The sequence below is a fragment of the Carlito syrichta genome, unplaced genomic scaffold (assembly GCF_000164805.1).
Source record: "Carlito syrichta isolate Samal-C Ts95f unplaced genomic scaffold, Tarsius_syrichta-2.0.1 Scaffold303177, whole genome shotgun sequence".
Classification (NCBI taxonomy): Eukaryota; Metazoa; Chordata; class Mammalia; order Primates; family Tarsiidae; genus Carlito; species Carlito syrichta.
Genome location: NW_007247273.1, coordinates 342,922 through 366,611, shown reverse-complemented (window position 1 = coordinate 366,611; position 23,690 = coordinate 342,922). Strand labels below are relative to the sequence as shown.

Here is a 23,690-nt window from a genome sequence, read left to right as displayed (position 1 = left end):
AATAAGAATTCTGGAGACCAAAGCCCAAGTAAGTTTTCCATGTTGGCAATAATCTGCATATTGTCACAAGTCAATGATGGACATGACCTAGGGACAATGGGAACACCACATTTGAAAACAACAGAACCTCCTCAGATTTTGCCCTATGCACATTCTCTTCCTTTACCTGATTTTCTGTAGCCTTTCCCTACAATGAACTATAACCTTGAGTATAACAGCTTTCGGGGCGTTCTATGAGTCTTTCTAGCAAATTATCAAATCTAAGGGTGTTTTAAGAAACTCAACAAACTTGGAGTGGGTGTCAAACTTGAGAGCAGTCTCAGGGACTGTGCCCTCAGACCTTACAGTTTAACTCAAGCTAGACAGAAAGATTCAAAGAAGAAAAAAGGCAAATGGACAATAAACCTATGAAAACACATTTAATCTCGCTCAAATGTTAAAAATGAAATTAAAATGAGGTTACTCCTGAGCCCGCGGGTTCAAGACCCGCCTGGGCAGCGAGACCTCAGCTCTACAATAAATCAAAAAATCAGCTGGGCGTGGTAGCGCATGCCTGTAATTCTGGCTACTTGGAAGGCTGAGGCAGAAAGATCACCGGAGCCCAGCAGGTCAAGGCTGCGCTCCAGTCTGGGCGACAAAGCAAGACTCCGACTCAAAAAAAAAAAAAAAAAAATGAGGTTACTATTTTTTACCTTTCAGATTGGCAAGATATAAAAGATTGATAACACCTGAAATGTACAGAAATAGACATTCTCATATCTCTTCTATGCTATAAGCAGAAGTGAATTTTTTTTCAACATTTTACAAAGTTATTTGGAAATAACAAAACTATATAACTTCGTTTGGCCCAGGAATTTCAATTTTAGGAATTTATTCTTCAGATAAAATCATACCAGTCATAAAAAATATAAGCAAGAATGTTTATTACAGAAATAAGAAAACACCTAAATGTTAATCAACAAGAACCAAATAAATTATGGGACATACTGTGGATGGCCTTAAAATGAATTCATTTATATGACAGGACTGGAAAGCTGTCATGTTAAAAGAAAAAAAAAAAGCAGTCTATAGCCTTGGAGGACAAAATAATCCCATTTGTGTAGCCAAAAACCAAAATTATACCAAAATATAAGTATGTCTGTGAAGGCAGTAAAATAGCTGGAAGAATATTATCAAACTGTAAACTGTGGTTTTCTATAAAAAGTAGATTCAGGAAGAACGGGTATAGGGGACTGTGGTCTGCGAAATCTTGTAACGTGCAAACAAGGTTTTAAATTAAAGGAAACTACAAAAAGAAGAGTCAGATAAAGTTATACATTTTCAAAATAAATGAGAGACAGTTTCACCACCTTAAAAATGCCTCCCCCACATCTAACACATAAAAGGTAAAGAGAATGGAGGTAACAAGAGGGGATCTTTTGAACACTTGTTTGGAAAATGTTAAGATACTTTGAAGCCGGGCTCAGTGGCTCAGCCTGTAATCCGGCGCCTTTGGGAGGCTGAGGTGAGTGGATTGCCTGAGCCTGCGGGTTAGAGACCCGCCTGGGCAGTGAGACCTCATCTCTACAATAAAATCAAAAAATCAGCCGGGCATGGTAGTGCATGCCTGTAATTCCAGCTACTTGGAAGGCTGAGGCGGAAAGATCGCTGGAGCCCAGCGGGTAGAGGCTGCGGTGGCCGGAAGCGGTCACTGCACTCCAGACTGGGCAACAGAGTGAGACTCCAACTCAAAAAAAAAAAAAGATATTTTGAGCTCCCCTTCAACCCTCAAATAGAGAGAAGTTGACTCTCACTCTCAAGCCACACAAAAAAGGCTTCTAATCAAGTCTTCCAAAGAAGCTGCTGGTATCTGAAGTTAGGCCAGCCTTGTATAGGACTTTGCCCTAGTCTGACACTAACCCATGTTGGAACTAAAATGAACTGCAGGACACCCAGATGGTGCCAGAGAATTGGCATCAGAACATGCAATGTCCTTTCAGTGAATATAGCTAGAAAATACCGTTTATTTAAGTGCATACACACATACATGCATATTTAAGCTATACTTTTTTTATTTGTTTGTTTTGGTTTGTTTTTTTTTTTTTGAGTTGGAGTCTCACTCTGTCGCCCAGACTGGAGCACAGTGGCGGCTCCCAGTCACCGCAGCCTCGACCTGCTGGGCTCCGGCAATCCTTCCGCCTCAGCCTTCCAAGTAGCCGGAATTACAGGCAAGCGCTACTATGCTCAGCTGATTTTTTGATTTATTGTAGAGATGAGGTCTCGCTGCCCAGGCGGGTCTCGAACCCACCTGGCAATCCACTCACCTCAACCTCCCAAAGGCGCGGGATGACAGGCTGAGCCACCAAGCCCAGCTGAACTATACTTTTACAATGTAACAATAAGTATACTTTTTTAAATCCTAAATTCATATCAGCCTCCAAATCAAATGCAAAACCACTTGGAAATCACATTAATGCATATGGATTCACCATATTATTTTTCACAGAATGCAAGGATACTCCATTGTATGAACACACCATGCTTCTGCATAATCTTGTGCAAATGCTGTTTTGCATTGGGGAAGATGTAACTTCAAGGCAAATTCATACAACTAGGCCTGCTGGATCATGGGTAAATGTATATGTGATTTTGGTAAAAACTGTCAAAAACCCCTCTGCACAGGTCATACCTTTTTGGACTCTCACCCACAAAGTATGAGTGCCTGTTTAATTCATCAGCTGTTGTCCAGCTTTTGAATTTTTCCTATTTTGATAGGTGAGAAATGTATGTCAGTGTCGTTTTCACTTGCATTTCTCTTATTATGAGCAAAGTTGAGTACCTCGTCCTATGTTTAAATCTCCTTATAAGGCTTTTTCTGATAACTGTCTATATGCTTTACCAACTTTTTCTACTGGAGTTTTGTTTTTTTTTTTTAATTTCTAAGAGTTCTTCGTATGGTAGAAAGATTAACCTTTTGTTAGAGAGATAAGGGCAAATATTTTCTCCTGCTTTATCATGTGTCTTTTGATTTTGCTTACAGCCATATAAAACTCTTTAAAATCATTCATAAGCTCAATATTCATTTACTGCTACTAGATTCTGAATCATGTAGAAAAGCTTTTTCCAGGTTGTAAACTAATGCAATGAATTCTATTATTTGTATTTCCTTTTTTTTTCTCAAAATTTAGCTTTCTAGCCAGGTTCGGTGGCTCAGCCTGTAATCCCAGCGCTTTGGGAGGCTGAGGTGAGTGGATTGCCTGAGGCTGCGGGTTCGAGACCTGCCTGGGCAACTTGGCGAGACCTCATCTCTACAATAAGTCAAAAACTAGCCGGGCGTGGTAGCGCGCACCTGTAGTTCCAGCTACTTGGAAGGCTGAGGCGGAAGAATCGCCGGAGCCCAGCAGGTTGAGGCTGCAGTGGTAGAGAGCGGCCACTGCACTCCAGTCTGGGTGACAGAGTGAGACTCCAACTCAAAAAAAAAAAAAAATTTAGCTTTCTGATCCATTTGGAGACTACTCTGATACATACTCACAGTAATAGATGTTGTCACAGTATCAGTTATTTTTAAAGTCCCTTTTTTAAATTCCAGGACTTGAGATTCCACCTTTAACATATATGAAATTCCCACATATTCTTGGGTCTATTCTTAGGATCTTATTCTGTTGCATAGGTCTTTCTGTCTCATCATGAGCCAATCAGTACGACAGTTTTAATTATAGATGCCTTGAAGTATGTTTCAATATCTGGAAGGGTTAATCCTTCTCATTACTGCTTTGCCAAGGTTTTCCTAACTATTCATACAAGCTTATGTCTCCAAATGAACAGACCAGGTGAGGGGGTGGGGGAAAACTAATTGAAATTTTTAGTGATAACATCAGATTTATGTAGTAAGAGGACTGACACCTTTATCATTCTGAGTCACCCTACCTAAAACAAGGGAATGTCTTTCCATTTGCTCAAGTCCACTTTGGTATCTTTCAGGAATGTTTTGAAGTTTTCCAACACAGGTTTAAGCCATTTCTTTTTAAACTTATCCCTATGTAATTATTTATCTCTTATGTAGCTATTGTAAATGAGGTCTTCTTTTTCACTATTGATTCTCACTGGTTATTGTTTGACAATATAAAGGCTATTGACTTTTCACATTACTGTATCCTGCTACCTTACTGCATTCTTTCATTAGAATTTGTGTAGGTTTTATCATAGATTTTTCTCAAGTTTTCTAATAGCTTTATTTCTTTTTTCCTGAGGCTTGTGAAGTTGATACATTTTTAGTTCACAGACTCCTCATTTTCCAAAATTCACACTTAAATTGGGACTCTATTTTCATAATATGTTATATATAATATTATTTCAATTTTAGATCATTGGAATCTGCATAAAATCCTACTACATCAAACAATCTTACTTTCATCTAGTCACTGAGACAATTGCAACCCAGGCCAACATTTTCTGGCTTTCTAGGGCCCCCACCCACGCTGATCTCAACACCTACAGGCCAGGCTACCATCCTATTCTCCAACACCACTCAAGTCTATACAACAGGGAAGCAGATTTACACCAGCTCCACTTGGAATCTCAACAACAGCAAATCCTATCAGTTGTTCATCCTCATACAGCCCTGAATAAAGTCTCTCTCACTCTCTACCCCTTTCTCAGTCCTTGTCCTAAAATCTCCTGCTTATCCTCCTAGAAGCCCATTTTCACAGGGCTGAGAAGGAAGACTTTCACAAAGCTCATAACAAAATGGCAAAAAAATTATAAAATTCTCAAGACAGAAGCTAGAAAAATGAAACTTATTGTGAGGTCAGACAGACTACACAGCAATACAGAATACTAAATGTTAACCAACTGCAGGAGCCAAGTTCAATATTTCCCAAAATAACAGTACCTTTCCTTTCTTCACACGATCCATAATTTTGCCAAGATCCTCAACATCAACAACAGAATTTAGGCTCTTATGGTCCTCAGAACCAAACTCTTCCTCACTGGTACTCTCACAGGCCTCTTCCTCCTAGAAGATAAATGCTTCAGAAACACATTGTTCAACGTACAAAGTTTACACTCTCCCACATTGAGAATTCACTGTCTTTACATTTTTAGTTTTAAAAAAAACTTATCGCCTTTGGCATCATACTAATCACTGTGGAAGGGCATCTGTCTCACAGAGTGAGAACAATTAACACCCCATCTGCCCTCCCATGTGACAATGACATGAGCAGGGCTCAGGGGAAGGGGCACATGCTAGGCAAAAGGAAACAGTTGAGGTAGCCTTGGGGTTGGGTCCTCACAGGGAGCTGGCTCGCCCCAAAAGCTAGCTTGGATGCAGTCTCCTCGCCACTCCGGCAGCACCCCAAGTCTGAAGCAGGGTGGATGGTCGGGGAAACTGCTCCGGGTCCCTGCAAGCCGGGAAAAGCCAGGGACCAAATGGCCCCTAGCCACTGCACCTGAAGACTGCCTCTTGTCCCTTGTCCCACTGGGGCCCAGCCACCACTGGGGCGCTGTGAGCATGGCAGTGGGTAGTCACACTCCCAGGTCGAGGTCTGAGCTGGGAATGGTGATCAGGCCTCAGGGCCTTTTTTGAACTGTGGCAGCTGATGCTTAGGCCGAAAGCAGAAGAGGACAGACATGTAAGGACACTGGATGTGGGCGGCCTCTAAGCCTCAGTGTTTCCCCAGGTGGCTTATGGGCAGGATACATTCCTGGAGTGGGAACTACGCATCAAAGGAGATAAACTGCCCAACTGCCCTCCAAAAGAACAGTTTACATTCTCACTAGCAATGGATTAGAGCACACCTTGTGCATTCTGGACATCACTGTGCCCTGGAGGCAAAATGAAACTCCTGCATGGACAACTGAGGAGTCTCTTTGTACATCTCAAGTCAGAGACGAGATTTCTCTACGCTGCCCAGGCTGGAATGCAGTAGCATGAACATAGCTTACTGCAGCCTCCAACTCCAGGCCTTAAGCAATTCTCCTGCCTCAGCCTCCTGAGTAGCTGGAATGACAGGCATGTACCACCATGCCCAGTTAGTTGTTTTCTTTTGTTCAAAAGAAATTATGATTTCTGCCTTCAAGCATGAAATCCTTTAAAAAGAAGCGATAATCTCTGATTCTGTCTTTACTCGGTTTTTTTCACCATGTCAACCTAAGGAGAACAAAGTTTATCTTGGAGAGGTCTCTTCCTCTTGCACCCAGATGATCTCTAAAGTCTTCCCAGCTCTGACATGCTGTAATAAGGAATCAACTGTTATCCTAGGTCAATTTTCATCATGCTACTACTCTGATTCTGGAGCACCCTGCTTTGTTTTTGCACTGAAATCATCTGTGTTGGTGATAGAAGTTCCGAAGTCCCTTACTCAAATCCAACATTATACCAATAAAAATATCATGATTTAAAAACTGTCATATGGGGCAATCTCTTTAAGGTCCCCTCCGGCTGTAGGAGCTTTTCTGTCCTTCTAATAAATCCCACTTTCAAAAACAAAAACAAAAACTGTTGTATGAATATGTGGTATGCTGACTGAATATTACCAAAGGAAAAAATGAGAAGTAGAGGAAACATGACATCACTGTGAAGAAACACTCGTTCTGTATCTCTTATGTGCCCAGGACACAGCACTCTCCATATAGTCACTCATTTAAGCCTTAACTACTTAGGATGTATATATGTTCAGCATCATCTCACAGATGAGGAAATTAAGGCCAGAGAAGTTAAGAAATCACAGTCACAGGCACAGTGTAGCTACAGAAGCAGGTACAAATACAGTCTTCATCACTTTCTCTAGTGAGCTGCTAAGCCCAAATCGAAGGATAAAAAAATTTTTTTTTTTTTTTGAGTTGGAGTCTCAATCTGTCACCCAGACCCCAGCCACCACAGCCTCAACCCGCTGGGCTCCGGCAATCCTTCCACCTCAGCCTTCCAAGGAGCTGGAACTACAGGCGCATGCTACCACGCCTGGCTAATTTTTTGATTTATTGTAGAGATGAGGTCTCACCAAGTTGCCCAGGCGGGTTTCAAACCCGCGGGCTCAGGCAATCCACTCACCTCAGCCTCCCAAGGCGCGGGATTACAGGCTGAGCCACCGAGCTCAGCTAAAACATTTTTTTTTTTGAGTAGGAGTCTCACTTCGTCGCCCAGGCTGGAGTGCAGTGGCACACTCACCGCCACCGCAGCCTCGACCTGCTGGGCTCCGGCGATCCTTCCACCACAGCCTTCCAAGTAGCTGAAACTACAGGTGTGTGCTACTGCGCCTGGCTAATTTTTTGATTTATTGTAGAGACGAGGTCTCACTATGTTGCCCAGACTAGTCTCGAACAATCCTCTCGCCTCAGCTTCCCAAAGTGCTGGGATTACAGGCTTGAGCCACCACTCCTGGCAACAGATTTTTAAGAAGTAAAGAAGTTGCTTGTTTCAAACAGCAGACACTTTCTGATAAACTCAAGGATCACTTTTAAGTTAAAAGAAGCATGATGTCAATAACCTTCATGTGCCAGGCAATAAGCCCCACAGTATAACAGATATGTTACACAGTCAGACTGATAGGTGCTGATCAAGCAGTCAATTCAAAATAAAACAGCCCCTCTACTGTTCATGCCCCAGATGATGGGAAAATCATGGATGGTCTTATCATCTCCTATTTTAAACTAGGCCTGCTACTACAGAAGCAGGGCTGTGACGGGTTCACTGGTATATGTTTTGCTTTGTCCATAAATGAGTAGAGTCTTCTCTGCCTTGTTTCCAGATTCAAAATAAACCATTTCCAGAAATAGGTATATGGAGGTGTTCTTTACTAAGGTGAAGCTTCAACAGAAAATCTGCCAGTTAACACTACACTCATCTCCTAGTCTCACATCCAGACTATCAAAGACAGAAATGAGAACACCACCTGAAACATACTTTCCAAAAATTAGTCAGTCTTTTACATCATCTAGCCCAGTGTTTTCCGACCAGTGGATCTAAGCATTTAAGAATATATACAAGCCGGGCTCGGTGGCTCAGCCTGTAATCCAGCGCTTTGGGAGGCTGAGGTGAGCGAATTGCCTGAGCTCGCGGGTTCGAGACCTGCCTGGGCAACTTGGCGAGACCTCATCTCTACAATAAATCAAAAAAATTAGCTGGGCGTGGTAGCGCGCACCTGTAGTTCCAGCTACTTAGAAGGCTGAGTCGGAATGATCACCGGAGCCCAGCGGGTCGAGGCTGTGGTGGCCAGGAGCAGCTACTGCACTCCAGTCTGGATGACAGAGTGAGACTCCAACTCAAAAAAAAAAAAAAAGAGTATATACAATATTGGCTCTTCTGATGTATTTATTTATTTTCCTGGAATTATAATAAAAACCAGTATTGCCAATGTGTCCTATGATCCTATCACCTCATTTAAAATACATTTCTTTCTTGTTTTTTTTCCTTGAGACAGTGCCTTGCTCTGTTGCCCAAGCTGGAGTGCAGTGGCACAATCATAGCTCAGTGCAACCTCAAACTCCTGAGGTTAAGCTATCCTCCCGTCTTGACCTCCCAATAGCTGGGACTACAGGCACATGGTACCACGCCTGGCTGTATATTTTATTTTCTGTAGACAGGCTCTTTCTGTGTTGCTCAGGCTGGTCTCAAACTCCTGGCCTCAATCAATCCTCCCACTTCAGCCTACCAAAGTGCTGGCAAGTATACGAACAGCCTTCATCCTTTTCTCTAAAGAGCTGCTAATCCCAAATCACATTACAGGTATGAGCCACTCTGCACCTGGCCTCATTTCCAATTACTATCAGAATTTTAGGCATAAAGAGACATCAGGAATTATCTAGTCCAATCTCCCCATCATATCCTAAACTACAGGAAAGTAAATGTTTCCCATAAAAGGCTAAATAGTGTAAAGGTATGGTGGCTCATACCTGTAATCCCAGCCAGCATTTTGGGAGACCGAGGCAAGCGGATTGTCTGAACCCAGGGGTTCCAGACTAGCCTGGGCAACATGGCAAGACCTAGTATCTACAATAAATCAAAAAAATTAGCTGGGCGTGGTGGCGCTCACCTGTAGTCCCACCTACCTGGAAGGCTGAGGCAAAAGGATCACCTGAGCCCAGCAGGTAGAGACTGCAGTAGTCATGATCGTGCTGCTATACTCAAACCTGTGCAACAGAGTGAGAGTCCAACTCAAAAAAAAAAAAAAAAAAGGCTAAATTATAAATATTTCTGACCTTGTGGAACATACAATCTCTGTCTCAACTACATAGCTCTGCCACTCAAACAAAAAAGCCGCTACAATAATAATGAATGAGCATGCCTGTATTTCCAAATATTAAAAAAAAAACAGGCAACAGGCCCGTGAGGCAGTTTGCTAATCCCTGTCCTAGACTTTCCTTTATAACTTCTCCTTAGACCCTCACAGTTTCAGACAGAAAATCTCATGTCAGGAATTGACTGCCTCCCAAAGAAACCCATTTTGTCTTCGAATAAAATCTGATCACAACTGCTATTAACTTGGCTCTGTGACCCTGGGAAACTTCAAAAGTTCACCTCGATAAACACTGGATAAAATTCATAGTAGCCACTATGGCTAGAAAATGAATGTGACACATTCCCCCAGTCCTCAGGGAGATTCCAATCCAGTAAGAGACGCATAGATACAAATACTTAAGCAATGCTTTAATGAAAGGGTTTAAAAACACAAAAACGATCCTCGGAGTCTGGGAAGCTGCCTGCTAGGCGATGCCTGAGTCAAAAGTTAAGGTTAAATAAACTGGCCTGGCTAGAGGAAACCAGGTGGGAAAGTTGCTGGAAGTGGTAAGAAAAGTCACTTAGGCAAGTAGCAGGAGGCACGCAGCAACTATAGAGATTACCAGTAGAGAAAGAATAAAGCATACAACACAGGGAGAAAGTGCTACAGAGAAAGATGTGGACCAGACTGCCCAGGGTCTTATCTGTCCCAGAAAGAGAGAATGGAAAGCTTCTGAGGTGGTCTGTTTGGGACTAAGAAGATAACTGAAGGCAGACAAGACTGTAGACAAAGATAACTGTGAACAACTTACTGCAATATTACAAGGAAGAGAAAATGCTGACCTGAACCAAAGACTAACGAGAGCAGAAGACTGACAATTCACACTCTTCTATCACTCGACAAATATTTTCAGCACCAAGAAACCAGGTAAGGAAGAGAGAGAACTATAGGATGAAGGTGGAAAAATTTAACACATTCATGATCGACAAATTTTTCAATTTCCTAATACTGAGAGCAGGTGAAAATTTTTAAAAATCTGCACCTGGTTGCCACAAACTTGTCATTAAGCACAAGTGAAATATTCTTTTCTAAATTGTCATCTTTTTCACAATATAGCTGAAAGTTGCAGACATATCCAGTATTTGCCTCAGATACCACTTGACTAGCATTCTACACTTTGTATTTTTACTCTGATTATAAACCAAATATATGTCATATATGTATTATGTATATATTTCTTCATTTACATTGCATCATTACATCACTATCTGTCTCACTATCACTTATAAATTCACTGGGTTCACCTTTGACCTCAGAAATCTTATCAGCATATATTTCTTCACTTTCCATAATTATATGGTAAATTATTTATAACATTGAAGTATGAAAGCCCTGAAATATCAAAATACAAGTATACAACACTAATTGCAAAAAATGACCAACTTGCAATTTTTACCAACTACATAAATCAATAACAACATTACGCAGTCAATATCAGATAATTATCTCAATTAACTTTCGCTCCTTGCCTCACTATTCAATTTTCAAGCAAAATATAGTAACACATACATGTGACAATGTTGCAGCATTCAGAAACAGAATTTGCAAAGACATAAATTCATGTCAGCAGCAACCAGGAACAGAATTTGGAATGATGTAAATTCGTGTCAGCATCGCCAGTGAGTTAAGAGTCAGATTAGATGCTAAGGCCATGCTAAGGAATGTGGCTTTTATGAAAGCACAGCGGGAAATCACTTTGGGCTTTTAAACAGGAGAGTAATATGATCTGATTTGTGCTTTTAAGATTATTCTAGCCTGGCTCGTAATCCTGCGCCTTTGGGAGACCGAGGTGAGTGGACTGCCTGAGCCCGCGGGTTCGAGACCCCCCTGGGCAGCGAGACCTCATCTCTACAATAAATAAAAAAATCAGCCAGGCGTGCTAGCGCATGCCTGTAATTCCGGCTACTCGGAAGGCTGAGGCAGAAGGATTGCCGGAGCCCAGCAGGTCGAGGCTGCGGTGGCCAGGAGCGGCCACTGCACTCCAGTCTGGGTGACCGAGTGAGACTCCAACTCAAAAAAAAAAAGATTACTCTGAATGTTGTGTACAGAACAGATGAAAGAAAGACAAGAGGAGAGACCAGATAGGAGGTTCCTAAAGCAGTTTAGTCAATAAATATGGTTTGAACTTGCAGGTGAACAGTATGGAAGGAAATGAATGATTTAAGATATATAGCCAGGCTCGGTGGTTCAGCCTGTAATCCCACACATTTGGGAGGCCGAGGTGAGTGGATTGCCTGAGCCTGCAGGTTCGAGACTCGCCTGGGCAGTGATTTATCTCTACAATAAATCAAAAAATCAGCCGGGCATGGTAGCGCATGCCTATAATTCCGGCTACTGGGAAGGCTGAGGAGGAAGGATTGCCGGAGCCTAGCAGGTCGAGGCTGCGGTGGCCGAGAGCGGCCACTGCACTCCAGTCTGGGCGACAGAGTGAGACTCCAACTCAAAAAAAAAAAAAATGTATGTTAGGCCAGAAGTCAGCAAACTACAGTCCACAGGTCAAATCTGGCCAGCCTCACACCAAATCTCAATGTGACAATTCATTTACACATTTCCTGTGACAGTTCTGTGATACAGTGGCAGTTAATAGTTGCAACAAGGCTGGGCTCAGTGGCTCAGCCTGTAATCCTGCGCTTTGGGAGGCTGAGGTGAGTGAATTGCCTGAGCCCGCGGGTTCGAGACCCGCCTGGGCAACTTGGCGAGACCTCCTCTCTACAATAAATCAAAAAAATTAGCCAGGCATGGTAGCGTGTGCCTGTTGTTCCAGCTACTTGGAAGGCTGAGGTGAAAGGATCGCCGGAGCCCAGCAGGTTGAGGCTGCGGTGGCCAGGAGCATGTCACTGCACTCCAGTCTGGGCAACAGAGTGAGACTCCAATTCAAAAAAAAAATAGTTGCAACAGAAACTACATGGCCCACAAAGCTAAAAAATACTGACTAGCTGGCCCTTTTCAAAAAGTTTGCTGACTCTTGCTTTAAACAAAGAACCAACTAGACTTACTGAAGAATTAAATGCAGGAATGTAGAAAAGAAAGGAAGCAAGCCTGACTCTTAAGTTTCTTTCTCAAGCAACTGAGATGGGGGTATTGTTTACTAAAATGGGAAACACTGGAAGTACAGCCTAGGAGACACCCAAGTTCACATTTTAAAGAGGCAGCTGCATATAAGAGAATAGAATTCAGGGTAGACCTTGGAGCCAGAAATACAAATATGAGAAAAACTTGCATACAGACAGTGCTTAAAGCCATGAAACTGGATAGATCACCCAGCAAGAAACAATCAACAAAGAAGTAACCCAACACCAAACATTTAGAGGCTGGATAAAGGAAGAAGACCCCAAGTAAAAAAAAAACCATGAGAATGATGTCATAAAAGACAAGAGGAGAATGATTCAAAGGAGTCTGCTATGTCAAATGCTGCTGAGAAACAAGTAAAATGAAGTATGTCAACTGACAAGAAAGAGGCTGAGGCACAGAATACAATTTAAGTGTTTACTTGAGCCAAAATGAGGATGGCTGTCCCAGGAAACACTTCCCAGTTGCCCAGCTGGAGAGTGCTCTGTCAGCTTTTGTTACAAGCAGATCCTTAAAGGTAAAAGGAACAAGGGGTAGGCGGATACAAAAACATTGATTAGTAATTGGCTATACACTGTTGAACCACAGAGTATGCGTTGTGGTGTTCAGCATATGGCATTTTATGGACACTTGGCATTAGTTAGTCTAGAGCCCACATAACAGGTGGCTTCAAGAGATAATTATTTAGCTCAAGGGAGAGGAATGTGACTGCTGTTTCATTCCAATGCCTCTCTGGACCTGATCATTTAAAGGGGTTTGCATTCTTCAGATAAAAAGTTTTTCTTTTTTTGGTTCTCCCCCCCCCCACAGGCTTGATAACATGACCAACGATGTAGAAAAGAGGAACCTCAGAAGAGCCAAATGGGAGTAGGTGAGAGCTGACTGGGGCTTTTGTCACCAGCCATATGACACCATTACACACCTGAAACAACTGTCCCACAGAAAACAACTAAAAGTAAATAACTTGATATTTTAAAATTCCAATTTTAAATGCACCATAGAGTTGGCCAAAATGTAAGGAATTTACAAAGGACAAATATGACCCAAAAAGGGAGGAGGTAAGTGAGAGATGGAGCTAAAAGTTATCTGCTGAACTCTGGAGACCCCCTTCTGACAGCCCCAGAGGACAGGGGGAAGAGAAGGTAAAGTCAAGGAGAGGCTAAAAGGAGGAGAATGTAAGAGAAAGCCAGAGTCAAAAATAAACTAGACTAGACATAAACTTCAAAAACAAACCCTCAAGAGGAGAAAGGATCTGATTTCCAAAATTAACATATTATAATATTTAAATTTTCCACTTTTTTAATTAAAAAAAAGGCAAAGAAACAAAAAGTCAGGGCCTACTCACAGGGGAAATTAACAGAAACTGTCTACTATGCATCACTGGTGGGAGGTGGAGTCTTTTGGGACATGTTTAGGTGATGAGGGCTCCCCTCTCATGAATGGATTAATGTCACTATAAAAAGGGCTTCTGGGAGTAGGCTTGCTCTCCCCTTCCACCTCCTGATATGTGAGAATGTAAAGAAGACCCTCACCAGACACCAGATGCCAACCCCTTGATCTTGGACTTTGCGGCCTCTAGAACTATGAGAAAAGAACTTTCTGTTCTTTATAAGTTACCTAGTCTCAGGTATTCTGCTATTGCAGCACAAAACTGACTACGACACTACCCCTCAGAAAGCACAGACACTGGACTTACTAGAAAAACACTGTAACTCAACTGTCTTAAATATGCTCAAAGAGCTAAGGGAAACTACAGACAAAGACCTAAAAGAAAGAAGGAGAACAATGCCTCAACAAATGGAGAATATCAACACAGTTACAGAAATTATAAAAAGGAAACACAAAGAAATTCTTGAGCTGAGAAGTACAATGACTGAACCAAAAAATTCACTAGAATGTTTCAACAGCAGGTTTGAGAAGCAAAAGAATCAGCAAGCGTGAAGACAGATAAGAAAAAGAGAAATAGATCATCAGCTGGAAGATGTAAAATAAAGATCTGTATTTTGTGTTTGTTGAAACACAGGTGATTCTAGAGCATGTTTATATATTTATGGCAACAACCTAGTAGAGAGGAAGAGACTGATGATGCAGTAGAGAGAAAAGTGATAAATGAAGGAACCCAATCCTTGATTCTAGAGCATGGACAGACAGTAGTCTTTGACAGGAACCAGGTTTTCTGAGCCAGTATAGATCATGGAGATTTGTAGATGGGCTGGGAAAATCACAAGAGTTTCTCTATGATGGCTTCAGATGAGAGCTGGAAAAAAGGGTAGGAAGGAAAACAGTATCAGTCATCCTGGAGAGTGAGAAGGGGAACTTAAAATGGAATACTGTGAGTCTGGTGGGCAGTTCTGAGTACACACTTGAGCCTGTGTTGTGAATCTGTAGTGAAACAGTAACCAGCAGGCACAGGCAGGCAGATAGTAGGTTTTAACCTGGCTTGATGTTTGGTCAGTCAGGTTAGAAAAGCAAGTAAGAGGCAAGGCAATTAAAGATGCTTATTACAGAGTGAGCATTAAAAAAAAATCTTAACTAGGGTTAAGGAGGGAAGGGAAGTAAACAGTTTCTACTATCCAGTGAAAAAGGAATAGGCTCAAAAGAAGTCTAAAGTAGGGGCCCCAAGGTGAGGTCACAGTAGGACTCTCAGAAGCTTGAATTTTAGATATGACCAAGAAGGGAGAGATCAAGGTCAGTGAAGAAAACCGCTGCTGAAGGTATGAAGGTCAGAAAACTGACAGGCCAGGGTGTTGAATAAATCATCTACATGAATGTCATAGTCACAAAGAAGAATAATAGAAACAGGAGTTGAGAAAAAAAACAGTCAGGATTTAAAGTTGTTGCTGAATTATACCAGTGACCAGGTGGCCAAAAGATAACAGCTGTGAAGATGGCAGAAGTGTTACAGCTTGAAGACATGAGCTGCAAAGGAACTGGGATATTTAAAGAAGGAAGAAAGAGAAATGTTTAGAATGTGAGGGAAGAAAGAGATGAATCTAGGGTGACTTACAGTCTTCAGTCTGAGTGACTAGTGGAGTCATTTAAGTCAGGAGGAACATGTGATCTGTGCATAATGAGATATGAGCTCAGTCTGGGATATATTTAACTTCTCTGAGCCTCTGTTCTTTAACCTGCAAAATGTGGTAGAAATCTACCTGACTCTAAGTTGAGCACAGTAGCTCACGCCTGTAATCCCGCACTTTGAGAGGCAGAGGCAAGAGAATAGCCTGAGCTCAGGGGTTCAAGACCAACCTGAGCAATATGTCAAGATCTCACCTCTATAATAAACCAAAAATTAGCCGGGCATGGTGGTGCATGCCTATGGGTCCAGATACTTGGAAGGCTGAGGCAGAAGGATCACCTGAGTCCAGCAGGTTGAGGCTGTGGTGGCCTGGAGAGTGACACTGCACTCCAGCCTGGGCGACAGAATACGACTCAAATTTTAAAATAAAAAAAATAAAAATCTACCTGACTCTAACAATGCAATGACTAAAGACAAGATATCAGAAAGCATCTAGCACAATATGGCTTAGTTCCTACGGTCGCACTCTCTTTGAAACACCACTACATGAGTTTCAGATCTTCCTTCTAACCAAAAGCCAATGAGATGGTTTCTGGGGGAGACGTCAAGTTTGGTGCCTCCGAACAGAGAGGGAGAGCAGTGAGACATGAACATAAGCTACATACCTCAGTACCTCTGTGATGTAATTCATCTTGAGCGTGAGACCCTGGCTCCATTTCTTCTGAGCCATGCTGATTAGATTCGCATTTGCCCTTCTTGCAGTTGCCACCACAGGATTTTTTTTTCTCTCCTTTCTGCAGTGCCTGCAACTGGGAGATGAACTTGGTCTTCCAAGTTCTGAAGTCGGCTTCGATGCTACCATGCTTGCTTTTAACCACGTCGCTGTCACCCTCCCCACGAGTCAGCACACGATGAGCACCAAGCATCCAGAGCCACTTATCAACATTTTTGCCAACCTGCAAGAGACAGAGATAGATGAGCTAGACACACAACCCTTCAAATCAGAGGTTTTCTTCTGGGGCCCCGGTCATGGGCTGCTGCTGAGGAAGAGAGAACTGCTCAGCAAAAAGGATTCAGGCCTTCAAGCTCCAGCCTTGACCCAGAAGGGCAGCATTTTACATATTCTAATTTCCTGCACAAGACTTTTTTAAACAAAGAGACACACAAAAGGTTAATAATGGAAAAAGAATTTGAAAACTACCACTCTAAATTATGGTCAGTGTGAATATGCATTAAAAAACTAATTAGTTCCAAAAACATAACAAAGCCTATGGGGCTGAATCCCATTAAGTAATAAAGTGCAGATGTAATCAATTTGGCAAGACTCATGATTTCATAAACCTCAAAATTTATTTCATTGTGATAAAGCGATGAAGCTGAGGCACAGGGGTAATCAAGAAGCACAGTTAAAAATGTAACAGGCTTCCTGAGTGGCAAGGCATTAAACAAAATATTTACGTATCTGCATTTTCCCATCCTTAACCTAATTCCTTTGACAATATGAGGGGAAATCTACATCGGGACATAACAAACTGAATGAAAACAAGCTTAAAGGAAGCTCTCCACCTCCACCATCTCTCACACTCAGCTGAAGACAGGCAAGCCAGGCAAAGTCCATCTCTAGAGAGGGTTACACATGCAAACCCCTTAGAAACTAAGAGGTTCCCATTTTGTTTTTTTAAGTGCAGAGAACAGGATGCAAAAGAAAAGGAGTCAACTTAATTTCATTTAGAAAAAAGGGCCAGGAAAACAAATCAAAAACTTTGATGTGTTATTATGTAGGGGTACTCAAAAAAACAGAATTTATGTATAAAAGATTGTGTATTCTCACATGTTTAAAACTTCAGTCACCTTCAAAGTACTCTCCGTTTGATGCACTACACCCATGGAAACACTCTGACCACTGCTCAAAACAGTTCTTGAGCTTGTCAATTTGGATGGCTTTTAATGCTTCTGCCATTTTTTGTTTCATCTCTTCCACACTGGCAAAACATTTCCCTTTGAGGACTTTTTTCATCAGGGAAACAAACAAACAAAAAAGTCGCTTGGGGCAAGATCAGGTGAATAGGGTGGGTAGGGCATGAGGGTCAGGCTGTTTTGGGTCAAAAACTGTTGAACACTCAGCCCGGTGTGGGCAGGTGCACTCGTAAATCATTCATCATGAAATGGACAAATGCACTGAAAGAATCTCCAAAGAAAATTCACCGAAGCCGAACACAGCCTCTCACAACAATGCTAGCTAGTATACCAATGCCAATGGAGTTCTAGGATACTTACCTAGCAGAGAAAGCCTGTACTAGAAGCCTGCCCTCCAAAAAATAATTCCAAATATTTGGGGGTCTCCCTCATACATAAAAGGCAGTGAATGTTTTTCCTCTGTTTTCCTTTAAAAATTAATGATTTAAGGAAAATGAGGTCACTTGTATTAAGAGCTCAAGCAATAAAGGTTATTCAACAACGGATCAGGCAGTTGAGAAAGTCCAAAGACTCAGAGATCATCGATCTACAAGGCCCTGCCTGGGGACCAGGAGCCCAGACCACTAAGACACTAGACAATATGAGACACACTTGTTCATTTTAGTCAGCAAAAATTTACTGAGAACCTACTTTATACCAACTTTGAATATATAGCAATTTATAGCCATAAGGAATAACACAAGAAATGTATTGCTAAGCATCAAATTATTTCACAGAGATGCATATGTTGTGTATGTGTATTTAATTGAAGGAGAATTTATCCCTATAATTTAACATAAGCCTACCTTGTTGAAGTGGCTCTCATAGGCAGAATTTCCCAAGCCAAATACAGCATATCTCATACCCCTCAGGTAAGTCTTGCCAAATCGAAAATCACTGGATGCTTCCTCTAGCCACTTGCAGAACCACTCAGCACTTTCAGTTGGACGGCCATCAGTATATGTCGCAACCAGGAAGGCACAGACATTTTTACTGGTAACCTAACCAAAACCAAGAAAGTAATTATTTTAGAAGAATATTGAAGATATAAACTGGAAAAACCAGTGCCTTATTCTGGCCAGCATACCTCCTGACAGCCTTTGTCATATACTCCATTCCATTTTTCAGACTGCAAATTCTTATCATCTCTGATTTGACATATTGAAAAAAAAATCCAAATCATTCAAGAAAAAATACAGAGAAAAAAATTACCTAAAAAATTAAAGCAACAAACTTTTTAAATATAAAGTAACTCAACACTTAGCACTATCATCTACATAGGGAAACAAAATGCAGACTGAGACCCCCTTATCCAAAATACTTAAGACCAGAAGTGTTCTAGATTTCAGATTTTTTGCAGGTTTTGGAATATTTGCATACACGTAATAAGATACCATGGGAATGGGACTCAAGTCGAAACACAAGATTCATTTATGTTACATATACACCCTATACACAAAGCCTAACAGCAATTTTATACAATATTTTTAATAATTTTGTGCACAAGCCGGGCTTGGTGGCTCAGCCTGTAATCCTGTGCCTTGGGAGGCTGAAGTGAGTGGATTGCCTGAGCCCGTGGGTTCAAGACCCGCCTGGGCAACTTGGTGAGACCTCATCTCTATAATAAATCAAAAAATTAGCCAGGCCAGTAATTCCAGCTACTGGAAAGGCTGAGCCGGAAGGATTGCCGGAGCCCTGCAGGTCGAGGCTGCGGTGGCCAGGAGCGGCCACTGCACTCCAGTCTGAGCAACAGAGTGAGACTCTAACTCAAAAAAAAATAAAAAAATAAAAAAATTTTTTGTGCACAAAACAAAGTTTTAACTGCATTTTTGACGGTGACCCATCGCATGAGGTGAGGCGTGGAATTTTCTACTTATGGTATCATGTCTGCATTCAAAAAGTTTTGGATTTTGGAGCATTTAGAATTTCACATTTTTGGATTAGGGATTCTCAACTTGTATATCCTGTCCTGCTAGCCTATCTGCTTGAATATATCCTAACAGTTCCAGAAGTGGGGGCACACTTCATCAACAAGGGTACCTGCATAATGAACATCTGTATACCTAACCCAGAATTGTACCCCACATCTTCAAAACTAATAATTTTTTTAAAAGAGTAAAAAAAAAAGTTCTAAGTCACAAGGTAAGTTATGAGTAATCTCTTATAATGATAAAAGTTTGCTAATAATTTTCACAAATAATTTAGCGCAGATTTAAGCTCAGTAATTTGCACTCCAATGCTTTCCTGGGGGAGAAAAAAAATGGACAGAGTTACAGTTAAAACATGTATCCACTAAGAAGGGACTGGAAAACTACATCCCACAAGCCAAATCTGGCTTACTGCCTGTTTTTTTTTGTTTTGTTTTTTCTTTTGAATCAGAATCTCACTCTGTCGCACAGACTGGAGTGCAGTGGCACACTCACAGTCACCACACCCTCAACCTGCTAGGCTCAGGCAATTCTTCTGCTTCAGTCTTCCAAGTAGCTGGAACTACAGGCTTGCACCACCATGTCCAGCTAATTTTTTGATTTACTGTAGAGATGAGGTCTTGCCATGTTGCCCAGGCTGGTCTTGAACCTGAACCCATAGGTTCAGACAATCCTCTCACCTCTGCCTCCCAAAGTACTGGGATTACAGGTATGAGCCATCACATCCGGCTGCTGCCTGTTTTTTTAGATAGTTTCATTGGTACACAGCCACACTCATTTACTTACGTGTTGCCTATGGCTGTTTTGTGCCCTCAGTGGCAGAACTGAGTAGCCGCTTGACCAACAAAGCTAGGGATATTTACTCCCTGGCCCTTCACCTAAAAGTATGACCCCTGCTCTAACTGCTTCTCCAACTTTAGCTGCAGTAGAATCACCCAGAGCGCTGTTAAAACAAAGCTAGGCTAGGCCAAGACCTGAGAATGTGCCTCTCCCACAAATTCACAGGAGATGCTGGCTTAGGGACCACATTAGGAGAACCACTGCTGTAAGGCAAAATTCCCTAGCCAAGACGTGACTGGTGGAGGGGGAGGGGCATATGTCAGGTGAAGAAATTAAACCCTCAGGGATGTTAAATCATGCCTTGAGGACACACCACTAATAAAAGATTTCTCTAACTCCAAAACCCATATTCTTTCTGCTCCTGACCTTTTGGTAGGATTACCCATGATCCACGTGCACAGCACACTGCCGTCAATCACAAACCCTCCCTTAATTATGAGATTAATAGGAGGGGAAAGAGGGAAATTCAAACCACCCAAGTTTTTCCACCCCCTACCCCCGCCCAAGTAGAATCTAACACGCCACAGGTGCAGGTCCCACACGCCATCACACATGGCATGACACATTTACCATGTCTGATTCATGCTGAAAACTCAACCAACTGAAATCTCTTAGCCTGAAAATTAAATTTATTCTGAAGATTCTACTTAACCCAGAAGACAGGAGGTCAATTAAACTTGAGAGTTTTGATGAAAGAAAAAAATGAAATAATTACCAACCTCTTCTACCAGATGATCATCTGGATCATATTCTTTCAGATTAATAATTGCCACAGGCAGGTCTAGGGAGGTAACTGCATCGGCAAGAATTGCTGCAAATTTCTAGTAGGAAAAAAAAATCAAAGTCTTCAACAAGCAAAATATAGACCTCATTTATCCCTGTCAGCAAGTGAATGTGGCATTCCTCAAGAAAAACTTTTTCAGTGACTGGTGTTTATCATCTTGAACACAAATACTATTTTCATTTTCTCAAGCAACGTTATAGAGATCAATCATTCAATCATGTTGTTTTCACTCTGTAAGAGTGTTCATAGGACCAAACCCAAATTTGCTTTTTAACGTTCCAGATGTTTCATTCCACGAGAATAAACATATAAAAGTACCAAAAAGAAAACCAGTGAAGAGTTAAGGAGAATGGGGAATATAAATAGAAGCAGTTTGACAGATAGGAGAAAGCTCTAGGGAAGAGTTCACACAGAACCTGAGAGGCGCAGCAATCAGAATCGGCCACTATAACAAAAGATAGAAAGGAAACATGGATCAGAAAAGAGCTAATTAGTCAACAATTTGTGTATAGAATGCACACAGGTCAGAGAGCCTAGGCAACACTTTACATTTATCTCCAAGCAAAACACCTGCCAGTTCTTCTCCAAACAAGTGAGCCAAATGTTTGGGGAAGACTAAAACTTCTAGCCAGATGTTGACACCACAAAAAAGGCCCTCTTCTTTTTTGCTTGGTATTCTTAACACTTGACTGCCTACCTGCAAAAGCTATTAGCTAAAGCTAATTTATTTATTGGGCATCTCCCACGCTAGTCTCAGTTCTGGGCAATGCAATAGTCCCTCCTTATACAAAGTTTCGCTTTCCAAGATTGCAGTTACCTACAGTCGACCACAGCCCAAACATTACATGAAAAATTCCACCTGGGCGCAGTGGCTCACGCCTGTAATCCCAACACTTTGGGAGGACTAGGCAAGAGGATTGCATGAGCCCAGGTGTTAAAGACCAGCCTAGGCAACTTGGTGAGTCCTCGTCTCTACAATAAATAAAAAAATTAGCTGGTCGTGGTGGCGCACACCTTAAGTTCCAGCTACTTGGAAGCTGAAGCGGAAGGATCATCTGAGCCCAGCAGATGGAGGCTGCAGTAGCTGTGAGTGTGTGACTGCATTTCAGCAACAGAGTGAGACTCAGACTCAAAAAAAAAACAGGCCAGGCTCAGTGGCTCAGCCTGTAATCCCAGCACTTTGAGAGGCCAAGACGAGCAGATCGCCTGAGCCCACAGGTTCGAGACCAGACTGGGCAACTTGGCGAGACCTCATCTCTACAATAATCAAAAATTAGCCGGGCATGGTAGTGCACACCTGTAGTTCCGGCTACTTGGAAGGCTGAGGTGGAAGGATCACCAGAGTCCAGCAGGTCGACGCTGGGGTAGCCGTGAGTGTGCCACTGCACTCCAGCCTAGGCGACAGAATGAAACACCAACTCAAAGAAAAGAAAAGGAAAAATTTCATAAATAAACAATTCACAAGTTTTAAACTGCATGTCATTCTAAGAAGCATGATAAAATCTCTCATCACCCACTTCATCCCACCCACGATATGAATCCGCCTTTGTGTAGCATCTCCACACTGTAGACAACTACCAGGTTCTTAGTTCCTTCGTAGCCATCTTGGTCATCAGATCAAAAAAAACATAGCATATATAAAGTTTGGTACTATCTGAGGTTTCAGTCTTCCACTGGAGGAACATATTGCCCCATAGATAAGGGGGAATACTGTATTATTCAGTGAACAAGACAGATACAGTCCCTGCTCTCAAGAAGCTTATATTCAATGGCTAGAGAATAAACACAGAAATGAGAAAATAGTGTATATCATATAGTGACTAGTGTTACCGAGGAAAACAAATCAGGAGAAGAAGAAAGAATAAAGAATTAGAGGTAGAAAGATAATTGTTATTTTACATAGGGAGGGTCAGGACAGGCCTATACACTAAAAATAAATATTTGGTCTTTGTCCTTTGTACAACTCCTAAAACCCTGGAATGTACTGTCTTTTGCATGCTAATGAGACGACTTCTGGTATCTTCAAGATGGAAGCTGTTAGCAGAAAAAACAAACCACTTAGAAATTAAACTCAGCACCCCCCCAGCCACAACGACTGGAGACAGAAGAGTTTAATCAACAACTGCCAATGATTTCATCATCGTTCCTACGTAATGAAGGCCCCCAAAAAGCCCCTAAACAACAGGGACTTCCGGGTTGGTGAACATGTGTTAGGGAGAAGACAAGTCCAGAGAAGGTATGGAAGTTGTGCGCAATCCCTGCCCTTCCAGACCTTGCCCTATGCATCTCTTCCATTTGGCTGTTCCAGAGTTGTATCCTTGATAATAAACCAATAAACGTAAGTCAAGTGATTCCCTGAGTTCTGAGTCATTCTATCAAACCTGAGAAGGAGGAAACCCCAGATTTATAGCTGGGACTTGCAACTGGTGTCTGAAGTGGGGACAGTCTTGTGGACTGTGAAAGGCGCAGGGAACAGTCAGAAGGGTATCTCCCGAGATGGCGCTAAACACTACATAGAACCAAACAAAGATCACAAAGGCCCTAAACTCCAGCTTTTCCTGCGCGCGAAACTTAAACCTGTGCTCAAACAACCTCTTGCTATAGGAATACTACCTCATAGTCTCCTCCAATAAAACCCAAACACAGCACTGACCAGCCCCTGCAAGGTCCATAAATACACCCCCTCCCCCTGCATAACTCTCTCTTGCTTTCTCTCTCTGTCCCCACCACTCTCTTGCTGGCTCTCTCACTCTCTCTCTCCTTCCCTCTTTTTCTCTCTTTCTCTCTCTCTCTCTCTCTCTCTCTCTCTCTCTCTCTCTCTCTCTCTCTCTCTCACTCGC

General features: G+C 42.0%; 1 protein-coding gene across 1 annotated transcript in view; it reads right to left on the bottom strand.

Moving 5' to 3' along the window:
• The window catches only part of LOC103260329 (S-adenosyl-L-methionine-dependent tRNA 4-demethylwyosine synthase), a 169,445-nt gene that overhangs the window by 139,567 nt on the left and 6,188 nt on the right, over positions 1–23,690 (bottom strand). The window contains exons 4-7 of the mRNA XM_021712303.1: positions 20,786–20,887; positions 18,105–18,299; positions 16,008–16,298; positions 4,871–4,993 (exon numbers count right to left, since the gene is read on the bottom strand). Coding sequence (XP_021567978.1) covers positions 4,871–4,993; positions 16,008–16,298; positions 18,105–18,299; positions 20,786–20,887 — 711 coding nt within the window. The remainder of the gene's footprint in view (positions 1–4,870; positions 4,994–16,007; positions 16,299–18,104; positions 18,300–20,785; positions 20,888–23,690) is intronic.